This window comes from Staurois parvus, unplaced genomic scaffold (assembly GCF_062004578.1).
Source record: "Staurois parvus isolate SC_StPar_1 unplaced genomic scaffold, SC_StPar_1.0 ptg000414l, whole genome shotgun sequence".
Classification (NCBI taxonomy): Eukaryota; Metazoa; Chordata; class Amphibia; order Anura; family Ranidae; genus Staurois; species Staurois parvus.
The window spans coordinates 7,443,321-7,460,273 of NW_028318210.1; the positions used below are offsets into that span (position 1 = coordinate 7,443,321).

General features: G+C 38.6%; 1 protein-coding gene across 2 annotated transcripts in view; it reads right to left on the bottom strand.

Annotated features, from left to right (window-relative positions):
* Positions 1-16,953, bottom strand: part of LOC149454960 (cytosolic phospholipase A2 delta-like) — a 99,675-nt gene that overhangs the window by 62,612 nt on the left and 20,110 nt on the right. For both annotated transcript variants that reach the window (XM_089686905.1, XM_089686906.1), the window contains exons 4-10: positions 16,784-16,920; positions 16,375-16,506; positions 15,515-15,555; positions 15,374-15,416; positions 14,641-14,704; positions 12,811-12,956; positions 11,481-11,567 (exon numbers count right to left, since the gene is read on the bottom strand). In XM_089686905.1, coding sequence (XP_089543031.1) covers positions 11,481-11,567; positions 12,811-12,956; positions 14,641-14,704; positions 15,374-15,416; positions 15,515-15,555; positions 16,375-16,506; positions 16,784-16,920 — 650 coding nt within the window. The remainder of the gene's footprint in view (positions 1-11,480; positions 11,568-12,810; positions 12,957-14,640; positions 14,705-15,373; positions 15,417-15,514; positions 15,556-16,374; positions 16,507-16,783; positions 16,921-16,953) is intronic.

Below are 16,953 nucleotides of genomic sequence, written 5' to 3' on the forward strand. Positions count from 1 at the left end.
ATGATGTAAGCTTGTTTTGAGGTTTGTTCTCCATTGTTGCCCTATCAAGCAAGGGAAGTCACATCTTTACTGTTATCATATGGTGATCGCAAGGGTAACCGTTGTTATTTGGAGTTTGTACTAGCTAATTCCAGTAAAATCTGAAAATTGCAGAATTACATTATTGTTATAGATTATATGCACTTCCTGTTGAGGGTTAATATTTTTCATGTTTACTTAACAAAAATCTAAGCAGGCCCAGCGGTATCAGCCACCTGAGAGTTTTATTACCCTACTCCCACAGGGCTTTCCTCTTGTCAACATTCTGTAGTCTGATTTGATGACTGAGAATTTATTCCTGGCCACTTTTGTCAGGTAATTCTGCAAATGTTTAAACGATTATTGCGCCAAGGTTTGTTCAGTTTCTCTCTTTTTCTAACTTTTTCCTCTCATATTTATTTCCAGAGAAGGTTCCTTAGCCTTCAAATAACCCTCTACTGATGCCAGAAACAAGGTTCTCAGGCTGCAAACTCCATCTATTACAACAAGCGGCTCTAGTACTCTAGATAACACATGAACCAAAACTTTGGCAATACCACATTACACCAGGTACATTCTTTAAGTGTAAGAGGCCTAAACTCCAACAAGAGACGCTTAGGTCTTTATCAGTTCTGATGGTCCAGGGCTGACAAAAAAATAGTTTAGGAAACCCATTGTAAAAAGCAGGGTAGTAAAACAATACTGTGACTCAAAAACAAACAAAATATACATTGCTTGTGGAGAAACTGAAAACTTAAACAAGTCATACCCCATCACATGTAATTAAGAAGAAAAGGTACTCTTCCTTCCCACCACTCTCAAAATTGGCCAAATTTTCAGTAATTACTACATTAACCTTTATAACAGCCCTGATATACCCCATAACCTACCATCCTTGGACCTCCTCCAGAAAATTCAACAGTATCTCTTCACTAGCCACTTGCTTAACCTCCAAAATCTGAGCTACACTGGCTCAAGTTGCAATTGAAGATGAGGAAATTACTGCCAGTGATAAAAGATTCTCAAAGAAATCCCCAGGGTCAGATGACTTTATATTTGCTTGAAAACATTTCTACCAATCCTGCTACCACACATGGTCAAATTATGCAATGGGATTCTTAAGAAAACCAACATACAAAAAGGGACATGAAACATCCTTCATCACAGGTATTCCCAACTGGATAAACACTATAAGCTGTGCTAAAAATACAGACTAAATGCTCTTCTGATCTTTGAATATTTATTAAATTACGGTCACGTAGACTGAATAAGATCCTACCACTGAAACTCCACAAAGGTCAAATGGATTTCATGGCATTTAGACAAGCTGGAGAAAACACCAGATAGACACCAATAGACCTCACTGATGTGGCCAACAAGGAGAAGAATTAATTCCTCCTACTAATATATATATATATATATATATATATATATATAAAGTAATTGTGCTTAGTGAAAAAATATTTTTTGTATATCCATAAACTAAATGAAATATGAGTGCTGCAACCAAAAAAGTTAGAATACCAAACTTATAAATATATACTGTTCACCTGGTGCGCTACTCAATTATCACATAAATGTAACAACAACAAATCAGACATAAGTGTGTAAGTCCCAAAATCAAAATATTAATGGTGCAGTCCTATAGATTAAACAATAGGCATGCTCATTTGTAGTCCAACAGTGATCTCAAAACCACACTAAGGCTACGTTCACACTAGCCTTGTGTGCAGGCGGCAGAGAGGCGTTTGGGAAGCGTTTTTACCGCTTCCCAAACGCCTCTGCCAATTCTGCACATTACAGCTGTTCTAACAGGAGCGTTTACATCGCGTCGTGTTGCGTCGCGGCAAAACGGACGCCTCTGGTCGAGTCAGGAGGCTTTGAAGCCTCCTATTCTCGTCTATGGTGCCGCTCCGCAAACGCCCGGCCAGCGTTTGCGGTGCGGTTGCGACGCGGTTACGGGGTGTTTGCGGAGCGGTAACACCACTCAAATGCATTATAGGCGTTTGTGGGGCGTTATTAACGCTCGGCAAACGCCTAGCAACCGCCGCTAAACCGCGCATGCGGCGTTTGCGGAGCGTTTGCCGAGCGTTAAAAATGCTCCGCAAACACCGGACCAACGCTTGCCAAACGCTATAGGGGCGTTTGGCAAGCGTTGGCAAAACAGCCTAATGTGAACGAGCCCTTAGGAGTGAACCATTGTGCTTCCACTACCAAACAAATGCTTAGCATTTTACCAGAAGCACTGATCTCATTAGCACAAGATTAATCTACGCCTGTGTGCCCTTTGGTCCTGTCAGCCAAATATCCGCTCGTCCTCACCAATTGCTCACAATTCGATAAAAGCTTTCATCAAAGCAGGTACAACGCCCCTCCAAAAAAAGATTAGAGAGTTGTACCATACAAAATGTTTATTTGAAATCTGGACATATACTTACGTAAAAAAAGATTCAGAGTGCATATCAATCAACCGCCAACGTACAAGTGTTTTCATGCATGTAGCATCACTGGCAAAGCTCTGCCCAACATGTTTCACCAATCAGAATCTTCAGGAGTATGGAGATTTTGCCGGTGACGTAACATGCATGAAAACACTTGTACCTTTTATATGCTACATATGGATTGAGCATGCTTATTGTTTAATCTATTGGACTGACCTGTTAAAATGTTTAATTTGGGACTTGCACACATCTAATTGATTTGTTGTTGTTACGTTTATGTGATAACTGAATAGCGCACCTGGTGAACACCAATTCCTCTTACTAAGCCTTGACACAGAAAAAGCCCTTGAATGGTTAAACTGGCCTTTCTTGTTCTCTATCCATAGATTTATTGGCATTGAGGGTCCCTTTATGCAGACCATCACACATCTGTATATCTCTCCCAAGGCCATCATCAGGACCCCATATGCAACCTCTCGGCCCTTTGCCATCTCCGACAGCACAAGACAGGGATGCCCCCTCTCTCCCCTTCAATTTGCCCTATGTATAGAATCCCAAGTGTGTATATATATATATATATATATATATATATATATATATATATATATATATATATATATACACACACACACATACATATATATATACATATATATATACATACACACACACACATGCATACTGTATATTCGTCTAACATACTAACATGCAGCACTGTGCAAAAGTTATAGGCAGTTATGAAAAAATGCTGTAAATTAAGAACGCTTTCAGAAATAGAAGTGTCAATAATTTATTGTTATGAATTCAAAAATGGAAAGTAAATGAATGGAAGAGAAATCAAAATCAAATCAATATTTGGTGTGACCACCCTTTGCCTTCAAAAGAGGATCAATTCCTCTAGGTGCGCTTGCACACAATTTTTCAGTTTTTTAAGGAACTCAGCAGAGAGGTTGTCCCAAACATCTTGTGGAACTAACCACAGATCTTCTGCGAATGTAGGCTGCCTCAAATCCTTGTGTCTCTTAATGTAATCCCAGACAGACTCCATGATGTTGAGATCAGAGCTCTGTGGGAGCCAAACAATCACTTCTAGGACTTCTTGTTCATCTTCATGATGAAGATAATTTTTAATGGCATTGGCTGTATCTTTGGGGATGTTGTCCTGCTGCAGAATAAATCTAAGGCCAATTACACATTTTCCTGATGGTATGGCATGATGGATAAGTATCTACCTATATTTCTCATCATTGAGGACACCATTGATCCAAACCAAATATTCAACTCTATTTGCAGAAAAGCAGCCTCAAACTTGCTAGGAACCTCCACCAAGCTTCACTGTTGCCTGCAGACACTCATTATTGTACTGCTCTCTAGCCCTTCGGCAAACAAACTGCCTCCTACTACAGCCAAATATTTCAGATTTTAACTCATAAGCCCAAAGTACCTGCTGTCATTTTTCTGTACCCAAGGTCCTATATTTTTGAGCATAGTTGAGTCGCTTAGCTTTGTTCAATTAGGACCACCTCTGGCCAGACTTCTCCAGGAAGTAGATGAGGGTACCTGTGTCCCACTGGTTTCCACCAGTTCTGTGCTAATGACACTGCTGGACATCTTCTGATGTTGAAGGGAAGTAAGCATGATGTGTCTTTCACCTGCTCCTTAAGTTTCCTTGGCCTACCACTGCATCTATGGTCCTCAACATTGCCCAATTCTTTGTACTTCTTCAAAATAGCTAGAAGAATTGAATTGATGCTGCTTTGAAAGGCAAATGGTAGTCACACCAAATATTGATTTGATTTAGATTTTTCTTCTGTTTGTTCACCTTGCATTTTGTAAATTGATAAAAATAAACAATAAAATTTATATTTTTGAAAGTATTCTTACCTTACATCATTTCTTTACACCTGCTTATAACTTTTGCACAGTACTGTGTGTCTAGAACATCTAGAATAACATATAGGTTGTTCATCTATATGTATAGACCCCCTAATCTCCCACATTAGAAGCAACCCCAATAATCACAAAATCTCAGTTAGACACCAGGAATTCAGATCTCTCATTTTGCAGATGACATACTCCTGACTTAATGAAGAAGTATAACAAAATCTCTTTTGGCTCTACTTCTGTAAGTAACAGGAGTGCAGTTCAGTCTGCACTCCTGTGACCCATTTTCAGCCGACTGCAGGCTAAAGTCCACTGTTGGCTGATATCACTGAGCCAATTCAGGCCCTGAAGATCACAACAATATGGCTGGAATCCACCCAGAAACTTGGACCGACACTTGGCTCAGCCTCTCAGTGATCCGCTGGGTGTCTGAGCAAGCGGCTCCCACCCCCTCCACAGCCCAGCACTACTGTGAGCACTGGAGGGGCAGAGCAGAAAGCCAGAGACTGACAGTCACAGCTCTCTGTTGAGAGCAAAGGGGAGAGCTGAACAATCAGCGGTGTTTAATCGCTCGCTCAGACTGGCGAGGGACAAATGCAGCATCGAATCGATGCTGCATCCACTTAGGTGAGTATAATTTTTTTTTAAGTCCATACTTCTCTTTTAAACTCACAATTTACTGTGTACTATTGTTTAACTCCTTTAGTAAATTATCCCATATGTGTCTGCCATCTGTACCAATTGGCTCCCACTGCTTACAATCACAGCCCGTGAGCCAATAGGAAAAGAGAGGAGGCTCTGTGTGTGAATGGACATGCAGAGCAGCAACTCGGGAGTGAGCCTACTTGAGTGCCCCCATAGCAAGCTGCTTGCACTTAGGGCACTTGGATGGAGGGAGTGACCAGGAGCACCAAGGGGGAGACGAGAAGAGGATGATCAGGGCTTCTCTGTGCAAAACCATTGCACAGAGCAAAGCAAGTATAAAATATTTGTTATTTTTAAAACATAACACCCTAGCCTTTAATATCACTTTAAGATCTCTCTTTTTGCAGATGACATACTCCTGACTCAAACTCACTCACTGTGTAAAGTTTCCCAATGTCTTTAGAAAAATAGCCCAGATGTGTCTTACATTCATGTATGTGTTTACCTTATAGACATCTATGTGTCCACCTTTAGATATCTATGCTATGTGTCTATTTTATATACATCCACGTGTCTACCGTATATACATCTTTGCCTCAACCTAGCATACCTCTATGTGTCTACCTTATATACATCTAAAGTATTCTATGGATGTTGCTGTGTAATACATTACAAATCATTTTGCATATCTACATCACATGGATAAGGTGTGTGTTTGCCTCAGGCACATTATATAGCTATTTGCAGTTAAGTAATCCGTACATAAATATCACTGAGTGAATGCACAGCACATGCTGAGTAATGTTTACACATGGGGAAATTATGTTAAATAGGGTGCAAATGAGTACCATGAACTAAACAAGCATTTTGTTTACTTCTTGTAGATGATCATCTTATAGAAAGCAGGAGGATATAAGGGTAAGTTTTTGTATCTTTGAGCACCTCTTAATGAATTGATAGTTAAAACCAGGGCAGAAGAAAAAAAACTATTTTAGTAGGTTAATACCTTGCCCCATTGTTCTACTATCACATTTCTAGAAACCAGCACCAGCATATGCTATATAGGATTATCAGGAAAAGCATAAATCCCATATAGGATCAGGGTCCCAATGGGTAGTAATAAAGGTGGTCTCCACTTCCCACAGACCCACTGTTGACAGTAAGGCCACTATTCCCCTATTGCTTAGACAACTTGGTAGACTGTAGTCTGGCCGATTGAACACAAAACTGCCTCCTTTTTTTCATTTCATTTTCAAAATTAAGAAAAATTCTGACTCATTATTCTGAACAACTCAGCGTACTTTCTTATCTCGCAGTTAAAAAAATTATACCATAAAGATAGCAAAATCGTTGAGTGTCAATGGTATACGGTCATGGCACACAACAAAAAAGCATGTAATAAAATAGTATTTATATGTTAAATGAAATATTCTTAAATCATCGAAAAGATTGACAGCTGCACACCAACATATGATCTTTGCCCTTATAAAGACCCTGCCATCAGAAGTGTTGGATTCTGGTTACCTTCACAGTGCATTTAACATCAGTATAAATTAGTAGATCAGAGAACAAGTGGTGCCAGAAGTATATTTGTTGTACTGAAAGGTAGTAAGAACTAGTGACATGGTCTTTTTAAGTGCATACTCTACCAAAAAGTCCCTTAGGGTCATGGTCCCCAAGCTGCAGCCTATTACTTCATTTTACTTGTTGCTTAGGGCACTATACCCACACTGACATCAATGTAGGGGCACTATTCCTCCCAATGACACCAAATTTTTCTCCCACTGACACCAACAATGGGGTGGTTTTCTACTCCCACTAATAAGGTTTGCACTCTCCCCCCCTCTTCCCCAAGGTCTGAAAGTCAGTGAAGTGGCCCTTTGTTTAGAAAGTTTGAGAACCCATGCTTTAGGTGATAAATGTGTTGGAAAGAGGTGGCTATGTGTTTGTATTGGGAACAGTAAAGTTAGGTGAAGATCAAAACCTGGGGTGTGGCTGTTGGTCTTTGGGATTATACTGTGGAAGGCCTGGAAGAGCTTATACCTGAGTTGGAGTGGATGAAGCATAGGTCATTGTTCTATGTCTGCTTTATTGCAGAGGCCACCTTATTCACAAGAGCATTTACATAGCTAGTCTGGCTGAAAAAAGACAAAAGTCCATCCAGTTCAACTATTAAAAAATAAATAAATAATAATAAAAAAAAGTTATAATCCTATACCCACAGTTGATCCAAAGGAAGGCAAAAAAACCCAGCAAAGCATGATCCAATTTGCTCCTGCAGAGAAAAAAATTCCTTCCTGATCCCCAGAGAGGCAATCGGATATTCCTTGGATCAACTTTACCTATAAATGTTAATATCCAGTGATATTCTGTGTATCTAAGAAAGAATCCAAGCCTTTTTTAAAGCAATCCACTGAGCTGGCCAGAACCAACTCTTGAGGGAGTCTATTCCACATTTTCACAGCTCTCACTGTGTAGAAACCTTTCCCTTCAGACGTAAAGAGTGACCCCTTGTCCTCTGTGATGACCTCAGGGTGAATAGCTCTACACCAAGTTCACTATATGAACCACTGATGTATTTATACATGTTGATCATATCCCCCCTTAATCTCCTCTTCTCAAGACAGAATACATTCAGTTCCTCTAATCTTTCCTCATATCTGATCTCCTCCATGCCTCGTATCAGTTTGGTTGCCCTTCTCTGTACTTTCTCCAGTTCCCCAATGTTCTTTTTGTGAATTGGTGCCCAAAACTGAACTGCAGATTCCAGATGAGGTCTTACTAATGATTTGTACCGGGGTAATATGATATCTCTCTCTGAAGTCTAAACCTCTTAATACAAGAGAGGATTTTCTTTGCTTTAAAAACCGCAGCTTGGCATCGCATGCCATTATTAAGCTTGTGATCTACCAGGACCCCCAGATCCTTCTCCACCATTGATTCCCCCAGTTGTACCCCCCCCAGTATGTATGATGCATGCATATTCTTAGCCCCCAAGTGCATAACCTTACATTTATCAACATTAAACCTCATTTGCCACATAGTTGCCCAATTACACAGAGCATTGAGGTCGGTTTGTAAGTTGAAGACATCCTGTAAGGACGTTATTCCACTGCACAGCTTGGTGTCATCTGCAAAGACTGAAATGGGATTTTCAATGCCAGACCCTATATCGTTTATAAATATACTAAAAAGTAAGGATCCCAACACTGAACCTTGGGGTACACCACTGACAATCCTAGACCATTCAGAGTATGAATCATTAATCACTACTCTTTGAATATGAACTTTTAGCCAGTTTTCTATCTATTTACATACAAATTTTTCCAAGCTCGTAGACATTACCTTACACATTAGTTGAGTGTGGGGAGCTGTGTCAAACGCTTTTGCAAAATCCAGGTATACCGCGTCCACCCCCACCCCTCTGTCCAAGGTTTTGATCACCCCCTCATAAAAAGAAATCAGATTTGTTTGACAACTTCTGTATTTCATGAATCCATGCTGTCTGTTGCTTAAAATATTTTTTTTTCAGCAAGAACTCATCTATGTGGTCTTTTATTAAACTCTCCAGTATCTTCCCAACTATAGAAGTTAAACTAACAGGTCTATAATTACTTGGTAAAGATTTTGACCCCTTTTTAAATATTGGCACCACATTGGCCTTACGCCAATCCAATGGTACTATGCCAGTCATTAAAGTGTCCCTAAAAATTAGAAACAATGGCTTTGAAATCACAGAGCTCAATTCTTTAAGGACCTGTGGGTGTATGCCATCCGGTCCAGGTGCTTTATTCACCTTTATTCTGTCTAAATATTTTTGGATCATATCAATTGTGAGCCAATGTGGATCATCTGGAGCTGTGTCAATACCATGCTCATTATGGACAAGAGCTCCCCCATGCTCCTTTGTATACACAGAGCTGAAGAAGGTATTAAATAAATTTGCCTTCTCTTTGTCCCCAGTCATCCACTCTAGATTATTTTGTAAAGGGCCTACATGCTCAGACCAGACCTTTTTAACTATTAATATATTTAGTGCTAGTTAAGCACGAAGAATGTACATAAAACGGGATGTAGCACTTTTATAAATACCAGTCACTACATACAATGGAATTAGTATCAAATGTATGTTAAGCAGGTAAAGGATGTCAAAATCCCCAGCCCCTAGTCAAGCAAGGAAAGCGGACTGTATATACTGTAGCTATGGTACAAAATAGTTGGTGCAGTGATTGTTAAGCACATATCTTCAGGCTGAACACTGCCCTTATGTGGTAAGGTACCAGGTGCAGATTCAACACAAAAAACATAAATCAAATGTCTATGATCATTTTTTGTTCTCAAACATATATTGCTACTTTCTCTTCCCATATAAAATTACTGTAGATTTTTAAAGACATTAAGAATACAAATCTATATTATACAAGAAGTCTTTAAAAAGTCAGTCCTTTTTTCTTTCTCTTCCTGGATGTGCTGTTCTGCAACCCTCAAACTCATTCATTTGGATATTGCCTGAGGAGTTGGGGATTATTAAAATCACTTTATTTGTTCTTAATTGTAAATATTTGAAGGTTTTTTGTTTTGTGTTGCCTTATGGGTTTGCTTCTCTGTGGAGTCTAGTGTAATGGGGGGAGGTTTGGATGCCCCCAAATCTCTGCTTGCCCATCTCTACAGGGGTTGGGAAGGAGGGGGGCTGGGGGAGTGACCCTCCCAAGGGTACATGACTATGGGATCTAACATTATCTATGTCCCTCTCCTTGACACATGCTTGATAGACAAAGTTTACCTGGTTATGTTCATTCATGATTCTACAATAGTTTGTGTTTGTATTGTATATATATTCAAAACTTTGCCAATAGAAATTATTGGAAAAGAAAAGTGAGTCCACTGAAAACTAAAATTTCAGTGTTTGATAGATGCTGGAGATTTAAACCACCTAACAGTGTCTTATATCTCTCAGTGACCCTATTGATAAGATATCTGCACTGAGTTACAGGTCAGCAAACTTACTGTGGCCTTTACATGGGGGTCCCACTCACCCGTTAGATTTGTTAATCTGTTTTATATACTGGACAATGCAACTGAAGATGCAGGAAACCGCAAAGGTGGGCGAGAATAGCCAAAATCTCATGAAACAAAAAGCTTGTAACTAGAACAGGAAGCTCTTTGAGTGTCCAGGATATGCAAGATGCCAAGGGTTGAATCAACCCACCAGGATCCATGTCAAACTAAAATAACACTTTGGGGTGGACTGACCTTTTAAAGCCTCATTATGTTAAGTACCCATCCAAACACTGTCCATGATGTTAACACAGCATCAGCACATTTTTCTGTGCTTAACTTAATACACAGAATCAGATTTATCAGCCCATGCTGCAAAAGACCTTAAGTCCACCCCACAGTCATACAGACACATGCTTACTATGACAGGTCTTTGGTAGTACCCGGTTCATCTTCCAGCAGGTATTTGCACTGTGGAAGGAAATCAGGGTACATGGAGGAAACTATGCAAAAAATTAAGACGAAATCAACTTAAAATAAACAAGCAGCATAATATTCACACAATTCCAGTTGCAGAAAAATCTGTATAACACCCACGGCATATATGCAAATGAACACTCAGCCATTACATACGTTGATATACAGCATGGCAAACATGTGGTCCAAGAGGTGATGCAGGAATACAAGGGGGGTTAACCATAATAAGGAATTGTTATGAACCATAGCATGTGGTGTAAGAATATTGCTGGGTTTAGAAAAGCCGAATTAGGAGTAAAGCTAAATCACGGTTTTACGAACTACTTTAGTGAGAATAAACTTTGCTCAAGATTTGCTCAAGCTCAAACCATTAATCATGCTGCAATAGCACACCAGGTACACTAAACAAGTATACTTGTCAAAATGAATACAGGTCACTATAGTACTTACTGCTACTAGTACAAGCTGCTATTGAGAAACACAGCAAGATGACAACCATTATACAAAACTGTTGTATGCATGTGTGTCTCTTTTTTCAACAACAGTGGTCTTAGGCAGCTTCTTACAGTACTAAATCAGGTGCCTATCTGATAAAAATCAAACAATCCTTCATCAGGGATGGCTTATTGCTTTTGAAATTGATTTTAACAGTGTTACTTTCTTTATCTCTCTCTGTGCTATAATAAATGGTCACATTGGGTAACCATTACCACCAACAGTATTATAGAGCTTTTATGTATGAAGGGATCAGTCATGCCAGCAAGTACCACATTTCACCGACTGGTCACTTGGCATTATGCTATGTGCTGCACCTATAGGCATATACTCTCTGACAAAAGGGCATCAAAGTTTCACACATCTGATGCCAAAAATATTTGGCAATGACTTAACATTTCAAATGACTTCTGAGTTATCATTTAAAGTAATTTGGTAAAAGGCAAGCAAACTATTTTCCGATTCTCTGGTCTTAATCACATGTGCTTATAATAGAAGAATGGAAAAAAGAAATACACTTACTTGTACTGTAGATAGGTGGATCTTCTGTTCCTGGCCCACAGGAAGGGTTTTCACTGGAACCACTTGAAGACACTGATCGTCTGTGCCCTGTATCCAAGAGCAAGGGCTCATTACAATGCTAATGGTTTAAACATCAATATGTTTCAATGAAATTGTAGAGACCTCAACTACTAAATGATAAAATTACATATTGCTTCTCCTATTTTCTACTACTTAAATGAGTAACTGAGTAACACTAGAATGAAATGAAAGACAAGGACATTTCATGAGAATGCAGAATGATCCAGTTATATATGAATGTGCACTTCTGCTGATAAAGCCAATGTATTGATTTAGATTTAAATAGGTGCTGGTGTGTGATGAAGTCCACAAAACAAAGGGGCACCCCAATCCACTATGTACACACAATGGTGTCCTATGTGCACCTTTCAATAGCATTACTAGAAAGAGGTAATTAAAAACAAGTCAAGTGAATAGTTTTTGATAATATGTCATACTTGAGATGTTTTTGGATTTTACACGAGTCAAAAAAATTGCTACCTAGACAAAATCAAAATTATTTCAAACTAGATCCAATAATTTTATATGATTAACTTAGAAGCATGTTACAATTTGCTCATAGCCAGACTCTCCTAAAATATTCCAAAAAGAGTTTGAGCAAATCCATAATCACAAAAGGTAAAAAAGAACACCCCCACCATATAGGGCAGCTATCTCTTTGGACTATCCTCAGGTATTTATATATGATGGTATTTACTAGCTCTAATATATAAAACGTATGATCAAAAATAACACTTACACGAAGTGCAGAATGGTGGTCATGTTGTCAGCATTAAAAGGATTAAGCTGATCTCCAAGCAGATAAACACAATTAAGTGCAGTCTTGCATTCACTGCAAAACATTCCCCTTGTGTGTGTATATCTATGGAGTGCAGCTCTGTAGACACACAGGTCAGGAGCAAGCATGCACCGTGTGCCCCCTAATGAACAGCTTGCTATAGGGACACACAAAAAAAAAAGGAGGAGACAAGATTGCTGGCAGGGGACCCAAGAAGAGGAGGATCAGGGCTGCTCTTTGCAATACCATTGTACAGAGCAGGTGAGTATAACATGTTTGTTATTTTATTTAAAAAAAAAAAATCAGACTTTAGTAACACTTTAAATATTAAGCTTAATGTTCACTTTCCTCTTCCATGTACAGTATTTGTGCACATCTTCAATGCATTCATAAAACAGTTACTATTCTGACCCTTTAAAAAAGCTAACACTAACTATATCAAAAGATTGTCCAGATACCCTCTGTGCAATGCTACATAATGTTTTGATTTACCTCTAACTGGGCAATAAGTTGGGGGTCCCACTTCCTGATACAATGAAATTTGCATTTATATGTATGATCATTGTCTGTGGCAGCCTGTAGTTCCACTCTGTATTTCCTTTCACAGGAATCATCCACTGATAAAGAAAGATGGCCACCTACATGGAGAGTTAAAAAATAAATAATGTAAATCTTCTGCAGCAATACTTTCAAACCTTACATTACACATTGCTTTTAAAAAACTACATTCCCGTTTAGCCGAATCAATACAAGACACTTTTACCCCCTTCCTGCCCAGGCCAATTTTCAGCTTTCAACGCTGTCACACTTTAACATGTAACATTGTGCCCATATGAGATTTTTATAATTTTTTTCACATAAATAGAACTTTAAGTGGTACTAAATCACCACTAGTAAAAATTTTTACTAAATAAACAAAAAAGACCAAAAAGTTTGAGAAAAAATGCGTTTTTCTTCATTTGTTATAATATTTTGCAAATAAATAATCGTTCTTCATAACTTTAGACCAAAATGTATTCTGCTACATTTCTTTGGTGAAAATAACCCAAATCAGTGTATATTATTTAGTCTGTAAGAAAGTTATAGAGTTCACAAACTATGGTATATATATCTGAAAAGTCCTAATGTACTGATGGTCAATCTCATTTCTTGAGGCCCGAAAATGCAAGGACAGTACAAATACCCCTTTTTGGAAAGCAGACAGACCAAGGTATTTAGAAAGAGGAATGGAGAGCTTTTTGAAGTTGTCATTTTTTTTGTCACAATTCTTTGGACAATGAAGAAATAGTAAAAAATGTTTTACATTCTGTCACCAGTGCAGTACAGCGTCATCATATAACTGGTTTGGCAATGATCAGGGACACCGACTGGTGACAGTATGTAAAAAATAAATAAATAAAAAAATAAATATTTACAGTTATTAGCAACCATTTTTTCTGAATAAAAACTGTTCATTCATTGTTTACTATTGTGATTAGCTGTGAATGGCCACAGCTAATCACATAGTACAGATTGGCTGTGATTGGCCCTGTCTGTATCATGCCATCACTTTGACCAATCACAGAGCTCATCACAATAGTATACAATGAAAGGCATGAACACAGTCTTTCTGTCAAATATAGATCTATATTTACATTTTGCAAAGCTGAAAACTCTAAATGTGAGTTTGCTATGCGTGCCAGTATTTTTATTTCCTTCCCTAAATCTGATGAATAGCTGTGTCATCTGCACGTTTTATTTCTGAAAAGGATCCAGCAGTTAACGTAATTCAAAAAGCAGGACTTTTTTCATTTTGGATAGAGTAAGGGAGGGTTATAACGCCTATCAATTTTATTTTTACTATCTATGTCCCATTGGGGAGATTTCCCTTCACTTTCCTGTCCCATATCCAAAACAGGAAGCAAGAGGAAATCCCTCCAATGTAAGGGAATCCTGGGGTGTCAGCCGGGTCACCAGAACTATGGTCCCCATTGGAAGATTTCCCCTCTCTTATTGTTATGGTGTCAACCCAAAATTTGGAATTTTCTTTTACTTTCAATTTTGATGATAATGGTAAACAGGACAAATAGAGAGGCTGTTGGGAATTACCTAGTGTTAGGGAATCTATCTAATGGGGGTACAGACAGCAATAAAAACTGACAGAGGTTCTAATCCCTCTCCACTCTATCAAAAAAAAAAAAAAAAATGCCATTAGTTCTGCTTTAACATCATGAATCTCAAACCCGCTGAAAAAAACCAGCACACAAAGCAGCATACACAAAATCCTTAAAAAGTTTTTGCTTGGGCTTAACATATGTGTTATAGCACTTTATAGCAACCCACCAAGAAGATTCTTTGGGATCCGCTGCTTGTCAACAGATATTTCAAGACAGGACATTTCTCTGCACTGCAACAGAAAACAAGAAACATTGCAACAAATGTTCCTATAACATGGAAAAGTCTTCAGATATTGGACAGACGATCATCACATGGCACCATTCATTAGTTTCCATGCCTAGCCAAATGATGTCATACATTCCAGGAGTCTTCATTAAGGGAGGAGGGGTTTTCCCAGCTAAGCGCACCCTCCTGCTTGTATGCATGTGCTAAGGGCAGATGGATTCCAGGAAGTAATTTCTACATAAATCTTCTGACCTTGCGCAAGATAGCCACAGCCAGAAATGCTATGGGGTGTATTTCTAAGTGATTTCTCAGCAAAATAAAGCATGGAGATGTGGATGAATTGGTGAGTTTTCTTTGAATAATAAAAAGGAATTAAATAGCGCTTTTGGTTTGTGGCGCTCAGATACTCTGTAGTTCCACTTTAAGTATACTATGAACTTTAGACATTGGCCAAATTCAGCAAGGAGCGTCAATCATTCTCCCTGCCAACTGCTCCCCCTTATTACCAAGGATTCTACAGGCTCATCCCGAAAACAAGGACACTTGCATAGGTTCTAACTATATAGACTCAGATGACTGACATTATATTACGCCCCTGACACTCCAAAAATTGCCTCCAATATGAAAGTGCTGAATTTCGGCTAAAACACTGGCAATTACTACTTCTACTTACCACAAGAACTCCATTTGTCACAATTTTCTCACAAGTTTGTGTTCTGCAAAAAGTAACATACAATACAACTTTTTGTTTAATTTAATATTGTTTTAGTATTATAACATACTGAACTGTAAAATAAATGTAACATTGACTTACATTCGCTTCACAGTGAATTCTACTTCCAACGTCTGTTCTCTCTGAAGGGAAAGAAAATATTTATGCATGTTAGTGATCAACGATCATCTTTTACCAATACTGACTATTGATAGGTTAATAATGTATCTAAATCAACAATAATGTGAGCCTCGATTGATATCATTGCAAGTTGAAACTATTCAAAATGACGACACAAAAATTTGTACCATCACCCAAATATATTAAAATAGGAATACTTTTACACATTAACAACATGAGATCAGAAAACTATTTTTGAGTCTATATTCTATAATGTGCCTTAAAGTAGAGTTCCAGGAATGAATATAGTGAGTACACAGTAAGTAACAGTACTTACAGTTCAGATCTCCTCAGCACAGCTCCTGCCCAGGAATGGAGGCAGTTTCTTTTTTCTCTTTTTGGTCATGTGATGTCAGGTGTGTTCTCAGCAGGCGCCCACCCTGCTGTCTCCTGCCCACTTTAGACTGCTGTTGGAGGGAGGTGAGAGTAGAATCCTCCTTCCGGCAGCTGTTGTGGCCCCTTGTTATTAGCTCCATTTTGAATGACAGGAGTGATCACAGTGTCACTCTTGTCATTTAGGCAGCTGAACAATGTAGCACTGACAAGCTCTAAGTGGCCCCCTCCACATAACAACATTGCAAACAACGAAGGTGCCCCTCCTGCCCCCTGGCCCTGCCTCCAACAGACATATACATATGAAAGAGTTACTAGAAGGCATGCACTAGCACACTGTTGAACCTACCTGCTTGAAGTCATAGTAGGTATAAAGCAGCACAGAATTTAGGATGTGAGATGTAGAAGTATGCATGTGTTACATATAAAATCCTAACCATTAGACTTACATTGGGGTCCAGATAAAAAGTCTCTGCCTTAGTTTCTCCAATATTCACATTCTCTACATCAAAGGCAACAATATATAACAGATCATTCTTGGAGATCACATCCTCATCATGAAGCGTCAAGTGTATCACGTTCTGTAAATACAAATCTCAGATTATCATGTTCAATACATTATACAAAAAGCTTTACCAAAAATATATTTTTTTTAAGATATTGATCATAATTAATATAAATATTTGGAAGCCTACAGCTCCTAAGGCTTCTTACTGTGAAAATAGAGGGCAAAGATTTTGCTATCTGTGATGACCAGTCAGCTTTGCTTTTTACCAAAGCATAAAAAGATCAATCTGATTGATTTAAGGGCATTTCTTTACATACTTTCAGGTCTACAGCAAAATACATTTAACTTACCTTGACTTTATTGCTGATGGTGAACTCAAATGTTTCATTCCAGACAGGACAACTGCTGTTTGATACGGTGGCTGTCTTTAGCACACTATTAGTGGCAGTCGGGAGCCACAAACACACATAACAGTCAGCATTGCTCACTGTAAACAACAGAAGACAGCAGTGTAAGTAAA